Source organism: Danio rerio, chromosome 15 (assembly GCF_049306965.1).
Source record: "Danio rerio strain Tuebingen ecotype United States chromosome 15, GRCz12tu, whole genome shotgun sequence".
Lineage (NCBI taxonomy): Eukaryota > Metazoa > Chordata > Actinopteri > Cypriniformes > Danionidae > Danio > Danio rerio.
In genome coordinates, this window is record NC_133190.1 from 38,026,189 (window position 1) to 38,051,150 (window position 24,962).

A 24,962-nucleotide genomic window follows, 5' to 3' on the forward strand; every position below is an offset into this window, starting at 1 on the left:
CCCTATCAGTTTATGAGGTTATCTTCAGAACCCAGAAATGATAAGCAATCACACATATGCAAAACAATTACTATCCCCATTGTTTTAAAGAAGAAAATTGACATTAACTGTCAATTGTCAGTGATGGAATGAAATGGAAAACAATCTGTGCCAAACCATTACACAAACTCTGTTAAAACTGATCTTGCCAGCATGCACAGACTGACTGTGTCCAGATGTCAACAGCCAGAGCGACCAATGAAATTTCTATTTAAGATTATATTTGCTTATGTGACATGATCATTCATCAAGGATATAGTGCTGGTGGTATGTAATCTTATAAGTATGCTAAAAAACTGCTCAAATGCCTTGATGTAGAGGTCAGAGGAGAATGGCCAGATTAGTTTGAGCTGAGACAACAGTAACTCAAATAATCACTCGTTACAACCGAGGCATGCAGAAGAGCATCTCTGAACACGTCAAACCTTGAGGCAGATGGGATGGACAACAAAGGAAGGTAAAACAACATGTCACAAAGCACAAATCATCTCAGACTGGTTCCTTGAACATGACAATGAGTTCACTGTACTCAAATGGCCTCCACAGTCACCAGTTCTCAATCCAATAGAGCTTCCAATAGTGCAGCCGACAAATCTGCAGCAACTGCGTGATGCTATCATGTCAATATGGACCAAAATCTCTGAGGAATATTTCCAGTACCTTGTTGAATCTACGCCACAAAGGATTAAGGCAGTTCTGAAGGCAAAAGTGGGTCCAACCTGGTACTAGTAAGGTGTATCTAATAAAGTGGCCGCTGAGTGTATATATTATTAGTTTTTTCATGCCAAATTAAATGTGAGTTTGTTAACAAAGACTAATGTCACATATATTTGGCCCACCTGGTATTTATTTAAAATTTGAGAGTAAACATGCAAAACAAGTTTAAAAATTCTGTTTTGGCATGATCACGTCTTGTCTCATTGTTTGAAACTGTTTTAAGCGTAATCACCATGTCATTGGTTAAAATGACAGATTTCTCAGAATTTTCCTAGAAAACATTCAGAACATTGTAAATATAGACAGTCATCAAAATACTGACAATTATATTACGGTTTTTAGGATTTTAGCCCCTTTCACACAGTGATACCGGTAAATATCCGGAAAATTTCCGGAACGACTTTACCGGTAAATTCAAAAAAGCGCTGTTCACACAGGCGAGGTCGTTACGGAATTTTTCCGGAAAAGAGCATTCACACATCCATCGCAAAAAGCCGGTAAATTCTGACATCATTAACCAGAAATGAGCTCTAAACGGCTGCGCTTGTGTTTGTAAACATTTGACTACATTACAAACTCTTTGGATGGATCAGTATTGAGTACAACTCCAATGAAAACATATAGAGGATCACTTTCGCATGTCGAGATGTTCATGATATGTGTGTGTGCTGGCGCTATGGGCGTTCACGGGCACACGCAAAGCTTGAAGGTAAACAAACAACGGATTATCATAAACATTTTATCGATGATTATTTACACAGTTAGCATTAAGAAGGAACATAGAAACGTTATCTGACTAACATCTAGCAGCTAAAGGTGTCTGGAAAAATATTCAAAGGCTTTTATTCTCACAAACCGCGCGCACGTGAATGCGTCTGACTGTTCTGATTGGCTAAAGCAGGTGTCTCACGTCAGCACGTTCTAGACGTGGACGCGCTCTTTCCGGCAATCTTCCTTCTGCATTCACACAGCGCAGCATTCCGGCAAATTACCCGTAATGTTACAACTTCTCTTTCCGGAAAATAGCCAGAACGAATTTACCAGTATTTTCAAAAAGGGCCTGTTCACACATGCAACCTTTCCGGAAAATTGCCGGTAATTTTCCGGAAAGGTCTGTATGTGTGAAAGGGGCTATTGTAATGCAAAACAGGTATGCACTGTGCCTTTAAGAGAACCAACCAATACACAATCACCCATGACTTACTGTTGAAGCAGAAATCAGTTTTAAAGATGGCACTCTCTCTATGCCCATCCTGTATGAAAGGCCTGCAGTGTCGTCTGTACCAGCCCAGCGGGTGCTGTTTCTTCTGGCAAGAGGGCAAGTGTAACGGTGCCAAGTTAATCAGTGCGAGAGTGCCAGCAGTGTCACACCCTGCACTCAGGGGCCATGATAGATGTCCCGACCAGGGCTGCGGTGCCACTGTGGGGCAGAATGTATGGGCATGTTTCAGCTGGCAGAAAAGAGAGGCGCCCGTGTTTGAACACACACATGAGAGAAGGATGTCAAGTTCTGTACCTATGCCAAAAGACTCATTAGTTCATTAGATAGATCCATACGCTCTGATGAGAGCCATAGGAAATTCCACTGTTAAACGCAAAAGCTCCCTGGAGAAGGACAAATGTGACTGTGTGTTCGGGAGGGGCGCACACACACACACACACACACTTTGGTTTGTTGGTTTAGAAAGACTCTCCATAGGTTTATTGTACTTTTTACAGTAAAACCGCTTATTATTATACCGCCTTACCGTACCCCAACCCCTAAACCTAACCTTCACAGGAAACCTGTGGTAAAATTTGAATGTAAAAAGACCTTTTTAAGTAGTAATTACGAGGACGCATGGCACGTCCTTGTAAGCCACTTTAATAGAGTAAATCAAGGTCATACCCATGTCATTATACAAATTTCTGTTCTTGTAAATCACCAAAATCAGAATATACACACACACACAAATGTGCGTACATTGCTTTTAGTGGTTTATGGGGACTCTCCAGGGATAACGTATCTTACACTGTAAAAACAAAATGTACATGGCTTTACCCTACCTCTAAACATCACAGGAAACCTGCAGCAAATTTTGAATATCAGAAGATCGCATTAAGTATGTTTTTAAATATTTAAGTATATGCAATGAAATGTTTTGGATTATAATGACACAGCTAACCACTGCAACACTATCAAACTAAGATTAAACCTATGTCATTTTTCAAAATTGTGTCCTCATAAACCACCAAAACTAGTACACACACACACACACACACACACACACACACACACACACACACACACCTTGGTTTTGGTGGTTTAAAAGGACTCTCCACATAGGCATACTGAATTTTATACTGTAGAAACATTGATTATATGGCTTTATTCAACCTCTAAACCCAGTCTTGCAATACCTAGGTCATACATAAATGTCATTATCCAAATCTGTGTTCTCGTAAACCACCAAAACCAGTGCACACACTCACAAACATGTTCGTTTTGGTGGTTTAAAAGAACTCTCCATAGGCATTGTGAATTTTATACTGTAATAACATTGATTATATGGCTTTATCTTACCCCTAAACTCAATCTTGTAATACCTACTGTAGGTCATATCTATATTATTATTATCCAAAGTTTGTGTTCTCATAAACCACCACCACCAGTGCACGCACACCTTGGTTTTAGTGGTTTAAAAGGATTCTCCATAGGCATATTGAATTTTATACTGTAAAAAACATTGATTATATGGCTTTACCCCTAAACCCAATTTTGCAATACCTAGGTCATATCTATATTATTATCCAAATTTGTGTCCTTGTGAACCACTCAAACCAGTGGCCACACACATAAGTTTGGAAGGATTAAAATGACTCAATGAATTTTATCCTGTTAAAACATTGATTATATTGTTTTATCCCACCCCTAAACACTTTCCTGCAATACCTAAGTCATATTTATATTATCATCGTTAAAATTTGTGTCCTCGTAAAACACCAAAACGAGTGGACACACACATACACACACTCACTTTGGTTTTGGGCGGTTTAACAGGACTCTCCGTAGGCATATTGAATATTGATAAGTCATATCTATATTGTTATCCAACTTTGTGTCCTTGTGAACCACTTAAACCAGTGGACACACACATTGGTTTTGGTGATTTAAAAGGACTCAATGAATTTTATCCTGTTGAAAAAAATCATTATATTGCTTTATCCTACCCCTAAACCCCAACTTGCAATGTCATATATTGTCATCATATATCGTCATATCTATATTATTATCATCCAAATTTGTGTCCTTGTAAAACACCAAACCCAGAGGACACACACACACTTTAGTTTTAGTGGTTTAACAGAACTCTTCATAGACATTTTGAACTTAATACTGTGAAAACATTGATTAAATGGCTTTACCCATAAATCCAATCTTGCAATACTTAGGTCATATCCTTGTTATTATCCAAATTTGTGTTTTTGTAAACCACTAAAACCAGTGGACACACACACACACTTTGGTTTTGATAGTTTATAATAAGATCTCTACATAGGCTTAAGGAATTCTATACAGTACAAATATAGATTATATGGCTTTATCCTACCCCTAAACCCAAACTAATACCTAGGTCATGTCTACATTTTCCAAATTTGTGTCCTAAAACCACCCAGACTAGTGGACCCACAATCTCTCTCTCTCCTTATAAAGACTGTGTTGCTTTCCTGTACAAGCCGCGGCCTGTGATCTTTCATGCACATGACAGCCGTACACGGCAAACAGCTGGTCAGTAATGGTCCATGTTGGCCTCTTTTCCTCCTCTGTAGACCCATTATCACCTTCACCCTACTACAGCACCCACAAACCCCTCTCCAGCTGACCTCATCAAAGTGGGACGACCTGCCGTGACCTCATCAGAGCTGGCTGACCCACGATGACCTCATCAAAGCAGGACGCCCCGCTGAGCTCCGAGACTGACGGCTTGCACTGACCAAAAGCGGCCCATCAATTATCAGTGAGTGTGACCGCTTTTACTGTTCAAGCACTTGTGTGTATCTTACATTTCAGATTTGAGTTAAGGAGCAGTTTACTGGTTTTAGGAACACTTTACTGTACAGCAAAATCAGATTAGTTACAGTTTTTCTCAGTGGCTTTGGTGTATTTTTCACAACACTATTTATATTGTTTATATTATTGTCTTCGCTGAGGCCAGCTTCCAGCCTCCATCACGGTGACTGAAGCTCTGCACAAGACTTTTGGCCAGCAGAGAAATTAAAATGGTCGTGCCGAACTGAGTCTGGTTCTTTCAAGGTTTTTTTTCTTCACTCTCCTCTCAGGTGAAGTTTTTTTTCCCTCTGCGCTGTCGCCACTGGCTCGCATGGTTCAGGATTGGTAGAGCTACGCATCGATGAATTTGCTCTTCAGTGTTTGAACCTTTAGTAATGATTTTAAATCACACTGAACTGAGCTAAACTGAACTGAACTTAAACACTAAAAACTGAACTACACTGTTCCAGTTACTATGACCATTTATGTGAAGCTGCTTTGACACAATCTACATTGTAAAAGCGCTATACAAATAAAGCTGAATTGAATTGAATTGAATATTTGCACAACAGCCAAAGCATTTCTCAGAACAATTAGTACAAACTGGAAAACCTGGTTAATAACCTGCAAAAGTGCATGACTTGCTCAAAATGGAGAGCTCATTCCTCAAAAGCAAGTATTCATGTGAATGAAAGTGTCAGCGTCATCAAGATAAAAGGTCCTGACACCATTGTTTATGAACAAGATAGTCAGATAGTTTTACATTTACATTTTACATTTAGTCATTTAGCAGACGCTTTTATCCAAAGCGACTTACAAATAAGGACAAGGAAGCAATTTACACAACTAAGAGCAACATTGAATAAGTGCTATAGGCAAGTTTCAGGTCTGTAAAGTCTAAGAAGGGAAGTATTATTTTTTTTTTTTTTGGGTACAGTTAGTGTGATATTCAGAGAGGCAATTGCAGATTAGGAAGAGTAGTGGAGACTAAATAGTTGGGTTTTTAGTCGTTTCTTGAAAGTAGCGAGTGACTCTGCTGTTCTGATGCAGTTAGGGAGTTCATTCCACCAACTGGGCAGATTGAGCGTGAGCGTGAGCGAAAGTGATTTCTTCCCTCTTTGGGATGGAACCACGAGGCGACGTTCATTCACAGAACGCAAGTTTCTGGAGGGCACATAGATCTGCAGAAGTAAGAGCAGATAAGAAGGAGCAAGGCCAGAAGTCACTTTGTAGGCAAACATCAGAGCTTTGAATTTGATGCGAGCAGCAACTGGCAGCCAGTGCAAACGGACTAGCAGCGGAGTGACATGTGCTCGTTTAGGTTCATTGAAGACAACTCGTGCTGCTGCATTCTGGAGCAGTTGAAGAGGCTTGATAGAGTTAGCTGGAAGCCCAGCTAGTAGAGAGTTGCAATAATCCAGTTTGGAGAGAACAAGAGCTTGAACAAGGAGTTGAGCTGCATGTTCAGATAAGAAGAGTCGGATCTTTCTGATGTTATAGAGTGCGAATCTGCACGATTGAGCAGTTCTAGAAATGTGGTCAGAGAAGTTTAGTTGGTCATCAATCGTTACTCCAAGGCTTTTCACCATTTTGGATGCAGTAATGGTTGCCCCATCCATCTGGATTGAAAAGTCATGGTGTAGAGTCTGGTTGGCAGAAACTACAAGCATTTCCGTTTTTGCGAGGTTCAGCTGAAGATGATGATCTTTCTTCCAGTGTGAAATATCCAACAGACAGGCAGGTTTTGTTATGTTTTCATCATGACTGTTTACTCTGTAATGTTTTCCAATGCAAAAAAAGTCAGATTTGGTGTCACTTCCTGAAAATGCTCAAGACAGCACTATACACAACACAGGCTCATTCTGAAAACGTAGTCCCGTGGATGTTTCTGTTGACCGCGAATTATGTAGCCGGAGGTACGTATGGCTGCATTTCATTTTTTAAGCGAAGTGCTATGGGGCGGTATGATGGCGTTCCTTTTCGCGCTTACCGGCTGACCGCTTACCTCCACGTGGAGGGCTTTCCCGCCGCAACCAGTTTGTCCAGTTTGCTCGTCGTGTATGTCGGTGGACTTGAGACACAGAGAGGAGCTGACCACAACGGCGACGACGACCGGATTCGAGTCCAGGGGAAGAGCGGTTCCAGAAATTGGGTAAGACAAAAACAGAATCCTAAAAATAAAGTGAACTCGTTCATAACAGGGTGAGAATGTGGTAAAATCCGAAAAACGTGGTAAAAATCAGACAAGAGCTTTTCTTTTTCTGGACGGCTTTTGTAAATCCCCGGTTGGGTTTAGGGAAGTAGGTGGGTTGGCGGGTCAATCAGTAAAATTGGTTGGGTTTAGGGATAAACGATGGTGGGTCAGCCCAGTCAATCATTCAGTCAGTCAGACAGACGGTCATTCGACAGCGGCCTCTGGTGGGTTTACGCGAGAACAGCACGGGCGCGAACGGCACTTCACGAAAGACATTTGAGATACGAAAAAGCGCACAGTGGCCTCTCGTGGATTCGAAAAAACAAAGACTGCAAAAAATACGTACCTCCAGAAACTACCACAGGACCACGTTTTCAGATTGAGCCTTGCTTGATACTGTTTGCATAGCCACTTGAAAACTACAGTATCTGAGTACAAGACACTGAATATATATGTTTTACATTGTTACTGCAGATGCTCTTTGCGATTCTAATTTATTCACAGCATTGTGCAAAAGAATAAATAATTTACAACAAACATAAACTTCCTTTGAGTAGAGCTGTGCACAACTGTAAACAATATTGCAGAACATACTGGAACTGAACATACAAGCATGCATACAGAACATACACAATACACAGGTCGGTAAATCATTCATTCAATTGTTCATTTTTGAAGACATTTTTGGGAAAACAAAGATTTAACATTTTTTTAATAAAATTTGCTTGACAGATTTTGATAACTAGTTCAACATTTGTGTATGTAATGACTCAAGTAATGAAATGAGGACTATTAGTTTTATATGGAATGACTATTCAGCATTCACAAGTTTAGTTCGCTTTGACTGACATCAAATAATAATGTTATAAGCAGCAGAGAGTCGTATGAAAGCAATTGATGCATGTCCAAAAGCATTTGCAATTTGTTGGAAGGAATCAGAAACTGTTACTATGATGTGCACAAATGACTACTTGTTTAAAAAATGCATTAAGTGTGGTGCAAATGAAAATAGTGTTGTGAGAAATGCACCAAAGCCACTGAGAAAAACTGTAACATTAGTCAATGCATTGACAATGAAGCAAAACGTTTCGTCACCTTAAAATTATAAGGTTCTATCTGACATTTTTGTAAAAATTAAATTATTAAAATTCTTATTAAATGAAAACTTATTTACATTATGGGATGTTGTTTACATTTTAAGACTTTTTATTTAAAAAAAACAAAAACTTTGAAGCTGATTATCTCAAAATCATTCAGAACACAGATAGAAACGTACTGTATAATTCCAAGATGACGATTTGTTACAATCTTTAGTCATTTATTGGTATGGTTATTGATATGGTTATTAATTAGTCAAGTAATTGGTAATGTATTGAAAATAGTAATTGAACTGTAATTTATGGTGATGGGACAAAAATACAGAGGTTGGGAAAAATATTTCAGTGCATTTGTATTCTCCCCCCAAAATAATACGCAGTTTACAAAAAAAATTAACACTTTATTTTGATGGTCAATTTGAGTATAAGTAGACAGTTTGCTTAAATTCTGTTGATACTGCAACAGATATTCAAAGTAAAAAAAAAACTTTAGTACTGAGTCAAGTAGTTAATGCAGAACCAGCCGTGTTCAATCATAATCACACGATCCTCTCAAAATTAGTTTATAAATAAACTTCACTTGATGATGTAATCAATGATGTAATTAGTAATTAATCACCTACTTCCCAAATTACAAATTATATTATAATCAACAGCAGCGCAGTGGGTAGTGCTGTCTCCTCACAGCAAGAAGGTCGACGGTTCCGGCCTCAGCTGGGTCAGTTGGCATTTCTGTGTAGAGTTTGCATGTTTTCCCTGTGGTCGCGTGGGTTTCCTCCGGGTGCTCCGATTTCCCCCTCATTCCAAAGACAAGCTTAATTGTCTGTAGTGTATGTGTGTAAATGAGTGTGTATGGATGTTTCCCAGTACTGGGTTGCAGCTGGAAGGGCATCCGCTGCGTAAAACATATGCTGAATAAGTTGGCGGTTCATTCTGCTGTGGCGACCCCTGATTAATAAAGAGACTAAGCCAACAAGAAAATAAATGAATCATTATTATCAACATGAAGTCGTTGGCTTGAGAAACTTGTGTGTTTTATCTGTGTTCAGAAAGTGTTCCTCTAACCCTCATAATCCAGACAGCGACAACAAAAATCACATTCCTGTCAGACTAAAAAATACCAGGAAACACACAAAAAAGCTAATTAATTAAAAAGCTAACTAATTTTCCCAAGCAAATCCCATTTAGCCTGTCATCGGCCAAACACACAGCGTCTCGATTCCAGACAAGCAGTCATCGGCCCTCCATCCGCAATCACAGAGAAGATGATGAATACTCAAACACTGGAGGAGAATAAAGTGATAAAACTGCCTCCCTCTGGAAAAGGACATTGGGGAATATGATTAGCACGGAAAGAGTCCGACTTATGAGGGGGTGAGACGGAGGGTTTTGCGAGCGGGGTTGGCAGGAGAAGTGGGAATCCCGTTGAAACAATGAGAGCGAGCCGTCACTGGAATGTTGTTTCTCATTGAGCGTTTGAGCGATGAGCCAGGTCATCACATCTCTCCACCTCATCCATCATTTGGCTCAAACAAACGAGAGCGCCGCTCATTCTGGCCTCTCTCTGGCTGCGGGACAGTGGGGCCTGTGTGAGAGCCATGACCGGGGAGCAGACTCGCGCTGTGTCCGTCTGCCAGCGTGTGTCAAGCAGATTTTTATGTGTCTCGCTGTGAAATAATACGAGTGGGTGTGTGAGAGAGCCGCTATCAATGGAGGTTTATTCCCTCTCTCTCTCGGAAATGTGTGTGGCTGTGTGTGAGAATCATCTGTAGGGCATCAAGCAGCTCCAGCAATCATTGTCTGTGTGATTGAGAAACAGAAAATGATAGAACATTTTCAGCTAAGGATAATAAAAATAAGATTAAAATTGGGATTAAGCCTACTTTGGGTCTTTTTTTATTAATTATGACATTATTCAGTAGTATAAGGCAAATAAATATATACAAATATACAGTTGAAGTCAGAAATGTTAGCCAAGCCCCCCCCCCTTTTTTCCCCCCAACTTCTGTTAAACAGAGATTTTTTTCAACATGTTTCTAAACATAATAGTTTTAATAACTCATCTCTAATAACTGATTTATTTTATCTTTGCCATGATGACAGTAAATAATATTTGACTAGATATTTTTCCAAGACACTTCTACACAGCTTAAAGTGACATTTAGAGGCTTAACTAGGTTGATTAGGTTAACTAGGCAGGTTAGGGTAATTAGGCAAGTTATTGTATAATGATAATTTGTTCTGTAGACTAGCGGGAAAAATATAGCTGAAAGGGGCTAATAATTTTGGTCTTAAAATGGTTTTTAAAAAAAATTAAAAATTGCTTTTATTCTAGCCGAAATAAAACAAATACGACTTTCTCCAGAAGAAAAAATATTATCAGACATACAGTGAAAATGTCCTTTCTCTGTTTAACATCATTTAGGAAATATTTAAAAAAGAAAAAAGGAGGGGGGGTTAATAATTCTGGCTTAAATTGTACATTAATATCAGCGTGTGTTGTATGAAATTATTTTAAATTTAAAATGCTATGGGCCATTGTACTAAATTTAGTTTATCCTTAAAATCAGTGGTGGTAGCAAAATGATTAAAATTATTTTAATGCAGATGAAATAAAAAAAAGATTTTTTTAAAAATATCAATGACGAGTATTTAATTTAATTTTTATCATTTTTTTCACTGCAATGTATTGCAGTTATTCTAATATTATTGCACAGACAATGTTTTTCTAAATTAAAAAAGGAAGAAAAAAAAAACGGAAAAAAAAATTCCATCATTAAATTACCAAGTGAGATCACTCTTTACTATATCATTGCAGGAGATTAACTTCCCATTTATGTATCCTGGTGGTCTGGGACCTTTAGTCTGGACAGATTACTGTGCATAGTTCTAGATACATGACAACAATTAAACAAAACGTCAATTGTTTTTTTTTTTTTTAAAGAAAGGTTTTGTTGAATAAAAAGTGTATGTATACAGCTGTATTTAGCTTGTTTTGAAAATTTCTAATTATTTTAAATTTGTGGCTAACAAATTATTCATTTATTTGTTTATTTTTGGTGTGGCCAGGGAAAGAATAAGTTAATTTTTAGTATCGAGCTTGTAAAACAATAACTAATTGCAATGCTACCCTATAAAACCACAACTCATTTGTGTATATGAGCAAGGTCATACACAACACACAAAAAGTGAAATGAACGAGAAGGCATGTGGACATAACAAAAAATGTAAACGTTTTGTTTACATTAAAATAAGCATTTTTTTTTGCTACATATAATATAATAACACATAATATATAATTGATGATAAATGACATTTTGACATTAATTACAATTATAATGTACAATAAAATAACCATACATTAACTGTTATATATACTTAATGATTTTTAAGTAATATAATTGTTATGATCACCAGCAATCTAGCAGTTTCAGATCGCTAGAAAACTACAATTCTGCCACTAAACTGAACTACAACTCCCAGAAGTCATTGCTCCAATCACTCCTGACACAGCTGACAGTCATCCAGACACTAAAGCTGCAGTCACACTGCCCTTTTCGCCTCATATACTTCCATTCATACAAATGCGACAGACCGGAAACGCAAGCTCGTACTAATTCACATCACATGACTGCCTGAGACCAATCGAAGATCAAAACATGACCTCTCTGGACAGAAATTTAAAATAAAAACCAATCGCTCGCTTTTTAAAATGTCTAATCATCTTGTTTAATCCTGCCCCTTTTCGCAGCACTGTACGACAGGGTTTTGCATGCTGTGTGACCGCAGCATCACACACACACACACAGCTGAAGTTTATCATTGAATGATTACATGGACTGTATATACACACTGCATTTCACACTCACATTGCTGAGTCTTGTTAAACTGTAAGCATTACGAAGTGTTTCCTTGCCTTGTTTTTTAACAGTTATTTTTGCCCCCTGTCCCGACCATTCACCTGTACTCTGACTACGATTTTGGATTATCTGCATGCTTCTGTCTGTCCCTGTTTTGACCGTTGCCTGCTTGATGATTCTTTTCATAAACTGCATTTGGATCCTCATTTCTGTTGCAACCTGACTCGTTACAATAATTCACAAATAGCTATTTTATGCAATAACTACAATATATGTAATTATTACAGTAAACTATGTATCTATTAAATTGAAACAACTAATATTGTATGATTGAATTGTATAATTTTATGTTAAGAAAATCAATAATAATTAAGATTGAGGCTTTTTTTCTTCACAAAACGCATTACAGTAATTACAATCATGGATTTTAGGGTGAAATGTAACCTTCACATGTTATTTGAGCGAGTCCACCTCAAGAGATGAAGACACAGAGAAAGAGGAAGTCACACACAGTGTGAGAGTGCACAGTTCGCCCACATAGGAGTTTTTATTTCTCAGTAACTCCTCCCACAGTATTGAATTATAATGCAATACAGTTACATTGTAGAAAGCATTAAAACAGAAGTACCTCAACTCACTGATTACTTTTAAAAATGGGATTATAAACATCGACAAAAATAACAAACAAAGTGAAATAGGAAAGATCTGGTCCTTCACACCCCCCTTCCCCTGTGAGGAGAAACAAAATCTGGCATTTCTCATAGGTTTGGCACAAGAAATCAACATGGACCCGAACGTCACACAAGCTTGCAGACAACCATAGAAAATGTCAGGTACAGCTTGGACCAATCATGCGTTTGTTTGATGAAGAAATTATATCAGCTGTTTTTATTCTTCTTTCCTTTTTTTCTCATTTTTTTCTATTTTACAGTTGAATCAATAAACTGTCATACAAAAAAAAAAAAAAACCCTACGTAATATCTATATCATTTACCAGTTTTTAATTAGAAGTATAAGCTGTGATGGTACGTTTAATACTATCTGGCATTCAGACGTTTCTACAAACCCCAGTAGAGTCTCTTTCCCCCGAAAAACATTTCAGTGAGAAATTCTTCATTTCGGACACAAGGGGGCGCTTTGAGAGCAGTGCTATTCAGTAAACAAACTACAGTTTGCAAAGAAATAAATACAACTTTCAAGATACACAGCAATAACATTGACGACATCAACCAAAGGAAAAAAAGACAAAACAAAAATGACAAGGAAAAAAAGGAACCCATGATTGTCTATAAATGAAAGACACACAAGGACGGTGTAGCTAAAGACTAAAATTCAGGCTACTTAGTGGTATCATTCGCCAACTAATGGAAGAAGGTTACCGTGGAAATGATAGAATGCCCTTTAACGCAATTTCTACAGATTCAGATTCTATTTTTTTTTTTAATTTAGAAAAAAAAAGTTTACTAGCAGTTTTTTTTTTACAACTAACTAAAAAGAGTGTCTGTTTACAATGGAGCCAGATCAGTCTCAGAAATAGTACACTTATGAAATAAAATTCATACGTGCACAGCAAAATTCACAGTTACAAAATCCAATTTGTATATTTAAAACACAATATATAAATACAAAACAAATTATTTGTAATTTCACATTTAGGAATCGTGTTTTCAATTAAATATTGACTGTGTATTTAGAATTTGTGTTTCGAATTTACGCATTTGTGATTTGTGTATTTTTGAATTTACAAATTGGATATGTGTTTGGGATTCATGTTTTGAATTTACAAATTGGAGTTGTGTATTTAGGATTCGTGTTTTGAATTTACGCATTGGATTTGTGTATTTTTTAATTGTGTTTTGAATTTACGAATTGTATTTGTGTATTTAGGATTCGTGTTTTGAATTTATAAATTGAATTTGTGTTTTTGATTTCGTGTTTTGAATTTATGAATTGGATTTGTGTATTTTTAAATTGAAAAAATGGATTTGTGTATTTTGGAATTCAAGAAATAGATTTGTGTATTTTTGAATCCTGTTTCGAATTTTCTAATTGGATTTGCGTATTTATGAATTGTGTTTTGAATTGACAAATTGAATTTGTGTAATTAGGATTTGTGTTTTGAATTGACGAACTGGATGTGTATTTTTGAGATGACTAATTGGATTTGTGTATTTCTTAATCGTGTTTTGAGTTTACGAATTGGATTTTGTAAATGCGAATTGCATTGTGGATGGATGTATTATAAATTATAAATGTATTATTTTTGAGACTGATCTGGCTCCATAGTTATCGCACAAACGGGCTTGAAAGTGGGTTGAAGGTAATGCAGTGCTTTAATTGGACAGAACCTGAAAGAGTCACTTTCTCGCTCCTTTACACCGTATTTTTCGTTTTTTTATTTTTACAAGCAGCGTCAGTGAGAGGTTTAAAGGTCACACCTTTTATCGGTTTATAAATTCACTTCAAAGAGAAACACCAACGACCTCTTGTGTTTATACGTTTGTGCACAAGACCAGAAAAAAAAACTGTTGAAATGTTTACTTGGTTGATTTGTCGGTATTTGCATTCGCGTGTGTGTGATGTCATTAATGTTCAGTATATTTACAGGCCGGCAGGCAATTTGTGCCTGAATAGTTCTGCGATCACATTTTGTCTTGTGGAAGACTCTGATGTGTTACTCTCAGTAACATCGGACAAAACTCACAAACACCAATGTTTCAAAAACGGTTCACCAGCTGCCACTGCTGTGCAAAACACTGGAACTGGACAGAATAAATACAACTATTATTACGAATTTACTAATATTGTCATCGTCTTCATCATCACCATCAAACACTACTGTCATTCCTACTTGATCAATGATTTGTTCATGTTTATGGGGAAGGTGTGTGTGTGTGTGTGTGTGTGTGTTACATGGATTCGGGCACTTGTCTCTTGTGCGGTGTGTTTGTGGACCAGCGTCTCTGGCTGTCGTGTAGCAGAATGTTAAGTCCCGTCAGGGTGTCATACGTGACTGAGAGATTGAATGGCGCTGGGTTCTGCAGCACGGGCCAAACTGTGCCACATTGGGGCATTATGGGTAGACGAATGAAGTGGATCCTTATCGGCTAGAGACAGCATCATAGCATATGCCTATAAACAAAGACAGATTTACAGTTACAAATATATAATATGTAGATATATAAATGTATTAATATTATTATTATTATTATTATTAATAAAATAATTCTGCTTATAATACACAGACTATATCCATGAACACTCTGATGCTTGTTATGAAAATTATAAATGTTTACTAATAATATAACTACTATGGGTTTATAAAAGTTATTATTATTATAAAAATTATAATACAAATTATACTTGTATACTTGTTTAATTGTAATAAATATTTGGCCAGAATAGTTAACAATAATAATAATATTATTAAAGCTATATATATATATATATATATATATATATATATATATATATATATATATATATATATATATATATATATATATATATATGTACACACACCTATATATAATTTTATTAAAATATTAAATTAATAAACATTTTATACTTGTAAATAATTATTAATATTAGTTAAATTTAGTAAGTAATATCAATATTAATAGATTTAATAAAAATTTAAAACAATAATTACAATACCTAGTAACTATATACAACATTTTTGCCATCATAAACACTTATTATAATTATTATTATTAATATAATTATTAATAAATCTTATGTTTACAGTTATCATACAATATTATTAATTAAATGATTCGCTGATATTATATAAATAATATCAATAAAGGGCAAATAAATGCCTAAATAATATAGCAAACATCATTAATAGGTTTTGATCTTTATAAGATTAGCAGTTAGACAGTAATGGCCATACCTGCGACTTTGACTTCCTGTAGAGAGGCTGCTTGATGCCCTCTTGCAGGTGGGCGGGACCAAAGCTGCTGACATCCCCGTCGCTGAGATCCCCATCCTCCATACTAAAGTGACGGATGTGATCCAGCGTGGAGAAGCTGCTCTGATCTTCGTCATCCTCATCAAACCTGTAAATGATTCAGATTCAGTTAGATCCCAACCATAAAATGAACGAACATAACCTGCACAAGTGGTGAACTGATCAAGCCCAGCTATGCCTGTTTTTTCACAAGGTTAGTTTTCCTTCACTTTCGTCAATTGGTGAAGTTCGTTCCCTGCCACTGGTTTGGGATTTGTTGAGATGCACATCACTGGATTTACCCTTCAGTGCTTAGGCTTTCAGTAGTGTAAGGAGCCAGATCAGTCTCAGAAATAATACATTTATGAAATAAAATTCATACACGCACAGCAATTCACATTTACAATATCCAATTTGTAAATTCAAAACACAATTCATAAATACAGCACACAATTTGTGAATTCACAAGTAAAAATCAAATATTTTCGCCAAATGAATTGGATTTGTGTATTTTTTAGATTGTTTTTGGAATTAATGTATTGTATTTGTGTATTTTTGAATCGTGTTTTGAATTTATGAATTGGATTTGTGTATTTTTAAATCATTTTTTAAATTTACGATCTGTATTTGGGTATTTTTTAATTGTTTTATTAATTTACAAATTGTATTTGTATATTTTTAAACCGTTTTTTTGAATTTATGAATTGTATTTGTGTATTTTTGAATCGTATTTTGAATTTATGAATTGGATTTGTGTATTTTTGAATAATTTTTGTAATTTACGAATGGTATTTGTGTATTTTTGATCCGTTTTTTTCAATTTACGAATTGTATTTGTGTATTTTTGAATTGTTTTTGGAACTTACGAATTGTATTTGTGTATTTTTTAAACGTTTTTTTGAACTTACGAATTGAATTTGTGTATTTTCAAATAGTTTTCTTAATTTACAAATTGTATTTGTGTATTTTTGATCCATTTTTTTTTTAAATTTACGAATTGGATTTGTGTATTTTTGAATCGTGTGTTTAATTTACGAACTGTCTGTGTATTTTGATTTTGTAAATGCGAATTGTGTTTTGGATGTATGAGTCATATTTTGTAAATGTATTCTTTTTGGCATCTGGCTCCATAGGAGTGACATTTACATTACAATGAACAAAATTTTAACTGTAAAAACTAGACAGATGCAGTTTCAGTTCACTAGAACATCATCTATGTTAAGCAGCTTTGACGGTCTACACTGTAAAAGCGATACTGACCTAATTGTGATGTGAAAGTACGCTTGTTTTTGCAATTGTTTTCGAACTTCCAATTTAGTTACCTATAGAAGAAGTGACTTGGAATAATAAACGACAGAAAACAATCTCGCTCTACAAGCAAGTGTGTTCATGACTACACATAAAAAGTACATTAAGTACATCAGTTTGTAACATCAAGCAGAATAACGAGCTGTTTGTAAAGTCTAAAAATTAATAGAAGTGAATGAGCCCAGACGTCTTAAGCCAAATAGATTTAAATGATTGCGCCTAGTTGCACGTAAAGCATAAGGTCAATAGAAATAAAGATGAGTTAAACTCCTGTAGGTGTACCTTTGCGGTGAAGATTTACTGTTCATCTCTAGATCCTCCTGTCCCTCAAAATCCATGTCGTCATTTATGATGTCTTGATCCAGATTGCTTGGCACTCCGTCATCGCCCGCTTTCCTAGCACCGTCGTTATGCTCCGCCTCCTCTTCCTCTGCTCCAAGCTCCTCCCCCTCCTCTTCATCAAGGTCACGTGACCCCTGACCGGACAGAGCTTTATCTCCATCAAAATGACTCCCGTTCAGCCTGAGGAGAGCAGAGAGAAATAATGACGTTATGTCGACATCGACTTTTTTGGGCCGATATGCCGATCCCTGATTACAGAGAGAAAATCATTTAGCGCTGAAAACCAAGTTCTGTTTGGCTCAAACAAATAAACCAGCTTAAAGAGCTGAACCACATGCCCACGCTTTCTAAATGAGAGGAAATGCTGAAAGAAAGAGTGTAAGTGTGTGTGCTGCAGAAAGAGGCTGTTTGTCATCAGGTTTGAGGGCCTCTGGCTGGCAGAAAGCAGCCGCCCATCGCCAGGCCACTTACACAGCAGACCTCCACACTTCCTCTCACTTATTTTCAGCGCGCTCTCTCTCACTCAGACTGCTCACATCTCCTCTTTCCCGAGTTTATTTTCTTCTTTATCTCCAATTCATCTAATAGGCCAAATATTTAGCTGACAGCCCATTTGGTGAGTGGAGAGAAGGAGCTGCCAAAGCAGTCATTTCCCCACAGAGACAGAGGCCAGCTATCTAAACTCACACACACACAGGTTTGGTTTTGTGAATTGCGAGGACATTCCATAGGTTTCCGCTGTATTTATAGTGTACAAACTGCATTTTATATTGTCCTACCACTAGACCCATTGGAAAACTGTGTACAGTTTCATTCTGTATGATTTAGAAGATTTTTTTAAGAAATGGGGACATCAGTAATTATGTCCTAATAATTTATCATCTCCTTTTAATAGATATGTAATATGTCATTATACACTTTTGTGTTTAGACATGTCAACAAACAAAAAAAAACAGACGCCATATTAGACTGGTTTACACGTTCTGTCCTGATTCTACTCTTTACTCCACCTACTAATAGTAAGTTTTCACCTTTAAAAAGACCAGAACAATCACAAAATTACTAAACAAAACAAACAAACAAACAAAAAAAGACCTGTACAAGCCTGTGTGTAAAGTTGCACGATGAAAAAATCTGATAAATATTCCATTTAATTACAAATCTGAAGTCTTAACAAATAAATATAATCTCTCAGTCATTAGTTAATTTTGGTTTAAGTTATCTTATCCCCTCGTTCATCCATCTATCCATTGTTCACTCGTCCACCTATCCATCATTATGTCCACTTCCATTGTTTGATCTGTTTAGTTTTTCTATTTATCGATCCTTAGTTCTATCGATTGAACTACCAAACATTCCACCCATTCATCAATCCAAACATCCATCCTTCATTTCTTTGTTTCATTATCATTCTATTGAGATATTTATCCAGTTATTTATCATCCATATAAATTTTATGAATTTATATTATCCATCCATAATTAGCTTCAGATCCAACTCTCATCTTATCCTACCATAAGCTTTTTTTCATCCATCCCTGCATCCATCTTTTATTTTATCCATGTTCTGTTTGTGCCATTTTTATATCTGTCATTTGTTCCAACTATCAAGCTTTCAATTATCGATATTCATATTTATATTAATACATTTTGTTTGTTTATTGATTTTATCCATCATCCATTTGTTTGTTCATTCCATCCATTCATTGTTTTGTTTGTTCATCTATCCATTTATACATCCATCCATCTATCCATCATTTTGTTCATTCCATCCATCCATCCCTTCATCCATCCATCGTTTTGTTCATTCCGTCAATCCATCCATTCATTGTTTTGATCATTTCATCCATCCATCCATCCATCCATCCATCCATCCATCCATCCATCCATCCATCCATCCATCCATCCATCTATCCATTGTTTTATTCATCAATCATCCTTTATCTTTCCTTCCATCCATCAATTGTTTTATCCATCTATCCCATCCATCCATCCATCTATTCATCCATCATTTTATTTATCCATCCATCCATTGTTTTATGTCTATCCGTCTATCTATCCATCCATCTATCCATCCATCGTTTTACCCATCCATCCATCCATCCATCCATCCATCCATCCATCCATCCATACATTTTGTTTGTTCTTTCATTCCATCCATCATCCTTCACCTATCATTCTATTCATCCATCATTTGTTTTATTTATCCATCCATCCAGTTTTATTTATCCATCCATCAATCCATTGTTTTGTTCATTTTATCCATCCATCCATCCATCCGTCCATTGATTTGTTCATTCCATCCATCCTTCCATCCATCCATCCATCCATCCATCGTTTTATTCATCCATCCATCATCCTTCATCCATCCTTCCATAAATTGTTTATTTATTTATCCATCCATCCATCCATCCATCCAATTTTATTCATCCATCATCAATCCATCTATCCATTGTTTTGTTCATTTCATCCATCCATCCATCCATCCATCCATCCATCCATCCATCCATCCATCCATCCATCCATTCATTTATCCATTCATTATTTTATCCATTCATCCATCCATCCATCCATCCATCTATCCATCCATCCATCCTTTATTTTATTCATCCATCCATCCATCCATCCATCCATCCATCCATCCATCCATCCATCCATCCATCTATCCATAAAACACAACCAGTGTGTCATCTCTGCAGTTCTCCAAAAGAGCAACCTCTGACCAATAACATTTACTCCAGTTTCATCTTTCACCTCCATCTCTTTCAGACTCACATCTCTGTTTTCCCCCCAGATTAGCGTTTCACCATGGGGTTAACAGCGCAAAGCCCTTTTTACATCTCGGATAATCCCCGAAATCACCTTCTTTCATCACTCCGCACCCCTAATACTGCGTGAGAGGGAACGAGAGAGGCAGCGATGGCGTGATGATGAAAACACATCGACTAATTAGAGAGAGCTGTGGTAATTTGTGGAGGATAAAGTATCTATCAGGAGCAGTCACTCTGACAGGAAACATCCAGCAACCTCTGACCTCCTACTTCCTGTTCACAAACACATGTTGGGTCCAGATGTGAGACGCACACAAACACACACATAGTCCATGCTGTAATGACTTTTAATGAAACAATGAAGAATTAAAAAAAACAAAAGCCTGTAAGATCTTTATCTGACTCAATCTGTCACACACACAGAGACGGATGACCAGGTCAAACATTTAAAACGTCATCCAACCTGATGATCACTGCTGGGAAATGATCGGCCATAATTATCATATGCAGATGGCAAAATTCATGTATGTGCACGCAGCCAAAAGTCAACAGCGTTCTGCACGCGCTCACAATCGGCCAATCAGTAATCACGTTCTCCTGGAGACCTGCCCTAATCTTTGCTCTCAGAAACCGCAGGCGACAGGCTAATGATTAACAACCGTACTGAATATATGTACACACACAGATATGCTCACATGTGCGGTTGATACACACTACTACACTGGCCTGTTCCTTTCATGTGCTGCTATTCACTCAGAGGTGAGGGTTAATGAATAAGGCATGAGAAGTGTTGTGTTCAGTAATGTTTGTGTATAATAACCTCCATTCTGCCGGAGGCAACTAGCGACAACTGATGACTGACAGACTAATGGACACTTCATCTGTGTGAGAGTGTATGCGTGTGTATGTGAGCCCACACTTGACTGCGTGTAGTTCACCTAGCTTTTATGTAAACATCTAAAATGTAAACATAAAATATACTTATTATTCATTCATTCATTTTCGGCTTAGTCCATTTATTAATGAGGAGTCGCCACAGTGGAATGAACCGCCAACTTATCTAGCATGTGTTTTACACAGCAGATGCCCTTCCAGCTGCAACTCATCACTGGGAAACAGCCATACAAACTCTTTCACACACTCATACACTACGGCCAATCTAGTCTATTTAATTCAACTATAGCGCATGTCTTTGGACTGTGGGGGAAACCAGAGCACCCGGAGGAAACCCACACGAACATGGAGAGAATATGCAAACTCCACACAGAAATGTAAACTGACCCAGCCGGGACTCAAACCAGTGACTTTCTTGCTGTGAGAAGATTGTGCTACCCACTTCGCCCACCATGACTCCCATTTAACATAATACATTTAAAATAATATACTTAAAAATATACACATAATATGTGTTTAATTTTTGGCACTGCAAAAAATAATTAAATAAAAGAAAAAAAGGTAAACTTAAAGAAAATATGTTGAATAATAATAATAATAATCCTTGTGTGGTTAATTACGGTATAGTGAAATGAAAATGAGATCGAGTGGCCGTCTAACCAATGACACAATGTGATGGATTGTGGGACAAAAGGGTGGAGTGAGAGTATCGTGTCACATACTGAGGAAGGAATTGTGCCGAAATGTTAGTGTTTTGTATCACCAGAAGAATGTAAAATAAAAACTGTACGAAGCAATTATTTGATGAGTTCGAATCATGACCTTTTGAACAATAGTATTGACAAGATTAACGCACCAAAACGTTTTTTTAAAATCGCAAGTGCGCAGGGCAAACTTCATTACTCTATGCGAATAATAATTATAAAAAATCTTAAATAATTTTATAATAACATGTAATAAAAATGAAAACTTTAAAAAATAATAATAAAAAAATAATAATATTCAAATAAAATAAAATAAATTAAATTATTCAGATCTGATAGGAGGAAAAAAATGCTGACTTAGGCTGATGTGAATATTTATATGATATTCATATTTTGTCACCTGCACAAACCACTTAACAGAAGTATAGAAAATTATGATGTGGATTAAGAACCTATGTAAATACTTAATTCAGCCTTTATGAAAATATAAATAATTATCTAATCTAAACCTAATTATGTAATACATATAATATAATAACATTTACACATAGTTAATAAAATATTTTGGATTTGAGATCTTTTTTAAACCTCAGTAGTCACATCAAAACAGTATCTAAATCAGCATACTCTCATCTCAAAAACATTGCAAGGATTAGATGCTTTGTTTCAAGTGAAGACTGAAAGAAACTTGTTTATGCTTTTATCACCAGCAGGGCGGATTACTGTAATGTACTCCTCACTAGACTTCCCAAAAAGACAGTCAGACAGTTGCAGCTCATCCAGAACGCTGTTGCCAGGATTCTGACCAGAACCAGAAAATCAGAGCACATCACACCTGTCCTCAGTTCTTTACACTGGCTCCAAGTGCATTCAGAATAGATTTTAAAGTATTATTACTTGTCTGTAAATCCCTAAATGGCCTTGGACCTCATTACATTACAGATATGCTAACTGAAAACAAAGCTAACAGATCACTCAGATCTTTCGGATTAAATAAACTATAAATTCCAAGAGTCAAAGCAGGGTGGATCCACTTTATTTATTTAAATCTTTATTTATTTATGCTAAATAAAGCTACCAGGTTAAATGTGCTCAAACTTTAGGCACATTCAAATCAAGACTGAAAACACATCTGTTTAGCTGTACCTTGTACCGAATGAGCACTTGCTACGTCCGCACTATTCTCATTTTAACATTTCTTTTAATCTAGCCTTTTTAAAGCAGCAATCATCTTAATGTAATGTCCATGGCATGATTTATGCATATATAATTTAGTTTTATATAATTATATATAAATATAATTATAGTTTTTATTGGTTATATGGCGGATGTTGTGCTCTCTCTCTCTCTCTCTCTCTCTCTCTCTCTCTCTCTCTCTCTCTCTCTCTCTCTCGCATTAACATGCCTAAATACTTGTCCTACATGACAATATAAAAGCTTTTTTTAGTCCTCAGTTATGAGATTTAAGGTTTGGGACTCTGCTGAAGTCTGTTCCGAATGCAAGCGAGTTGACGTCATTTGATATGGTTTTTAATGATGCGCGACTTGCATTAACAGGTAAAATTCAGATCTACCTGCTTACACAGCCGACATGCGAGCACGGATCCGATTCATATCGTATAAATTCTCACATATGAACAAGACTTGAGTTTGATTTGAGTAAATCGGAATCCATGTGATTTTTAAATAATAATAATGCAATAAATTAAAATTAAAAAAATTAAAATAAAAACTAAACTAAAAAAATAAATAAATAAAATACAATACATAAAAATTTTTTAAATAAAATTAATACATTAAGTTAAAAAATGAACATTAATAAACAAAAATTAAATTAAATTAAACAAAAAAATAAATAAAATAAAATAAAAAAATGTATTAAATTAAAATGATCAGATTTGATAGGAGGAAATAAATGATGAATTGGACTGATGTGAAGATATGTAAAATATTAAACCACTTGTTTGACAGCAAGTCAGCAGTTACACCTAATAAAAGTTGGTCTTTGCATATGAACTGCATTTATCAGTGCAAAAGAAGACTATATTTACCCTTCCTCAGACTGGGATGGAGACGTGGCATTTCGAGCCGTATTACTGATGAAATTTCGTATTTCATTAAAATACGAGTCTTCCTTGTCCTCCAAGATGGCACTGCTGCTGTCCAGCTCTGAACGAGGTGATGACATTGCTGTGCCTACACAACAAACAACAATTAATATCATCTATACATAAGACTCCGCATATTAAATACGCATTCATAAAAGAAGATCTAAAATGTCGGCTTTTTATTCATATGTGTGTGTCTACCTGCTAAATTACCATTCTCGTGTTTTTTGAGATGCCGATCCAGGTTGGTCTGTTGCCCGAAGCAGCGGTCGCACAGGTGGCATTTGAAGGGTTTCTCTTTGTTGTGGATGTTCCTGATGTGGCGCTGAAGATTCGACGAAATGCTGAACGAGCGATCGCAATACTTACATCTGCGGACACAAAGACGCATACGACTTTAATTAACCAAACACTGTATTTCACAACTCTCTCTCTTGCTTTATCCGTCTCGCACACACGCAGGGTCTCAAACACATGATTGAGTGGTCATGAACTCTGAGTCTCTAATCTTTGGCCAACTCAGTAACACTCAAAACTCCACATCCTCCCTCCGCTCAAAAAGCTCATGCGGTTGCCAAGTCTCTTCACGCAGAATTATCCTGTATGATTACGTGATCATATCTTCCCTGCAACCCGTGGAGTTACGCGCTAAACTGCGTCTCCCAGGAACCTGTTATCTCTCCGACTCTCTCTCCTCCGAAAGCGACAGAACAAAAAAAAAATCGAAATTAAATAGCAGTTAAAGGCTGATCAGCGGCTCCTTTAAAGCCCTGCCAGCACGAGGAGATTGAGGCTATCTGGAAAGTAACACAGGCCTGTACAAACCTCCCCTGTGGTCAGATGGACCACAAACGCAGTGTGTGCACGCGCACGCCTGTTCCTCTGCAGTGTTTTAAAACTCCCTGAAAGAGTCCGAGGCCTAATTACCCAGCTGCCTTTGCTGGCCC

The 24,962-nt window shown here is 36.6% G+C and overlaps 1 protein-coding gene across 50 annotated transcripts in view; it reads right to left on the reverse strand.

Moving 5' to 3' along the window:
* Nucleotides 1–12,452: 12,452 nt before the first annotated feature.
* Nucleotides 12,453–24,962, reverse strand: part of mecom (MDS1 and EVI1 complex locus) — a 293,545-nt gene continuing 281,035 nt past the window's right edge. For 25 of the 50 annotated variants that reach the window (XM_073923918.1, XM_073923908.1, XM_073923917.1 and 22 more), the window contains 5 exons: nt 24,229–24,386; nt 23,959–24,103; nt 17,480–17,719; nt 15,833–15,998; nt 12,453–15,069 (listed from right to left, as the gene is read on the reverse strand). In XM_073923918.1, coding sequence (XP_073780019.1) covers nt 14,941–15,069; nt 15,833–15,998; nt 17,480–17,719; nt 23,959–24,103; nt 24,229–24,386 — 838 coding nt within the window. In that variant the 3' untranslated portion in view covers nt 12,453–14,940. Of the gene's footprint in view, nt 15,070–15,832; nt 15,999–17,479; nt 17,720–23,958; nt 24,104–24,216; nt 24,387–24,962 lie in introns of all 50 variants that reach the window. The other 25 variants (XM_073923914.1, XM_073923902.1, XM_073923913.1 and 22 more) reach the window with 1 other exon arrangement.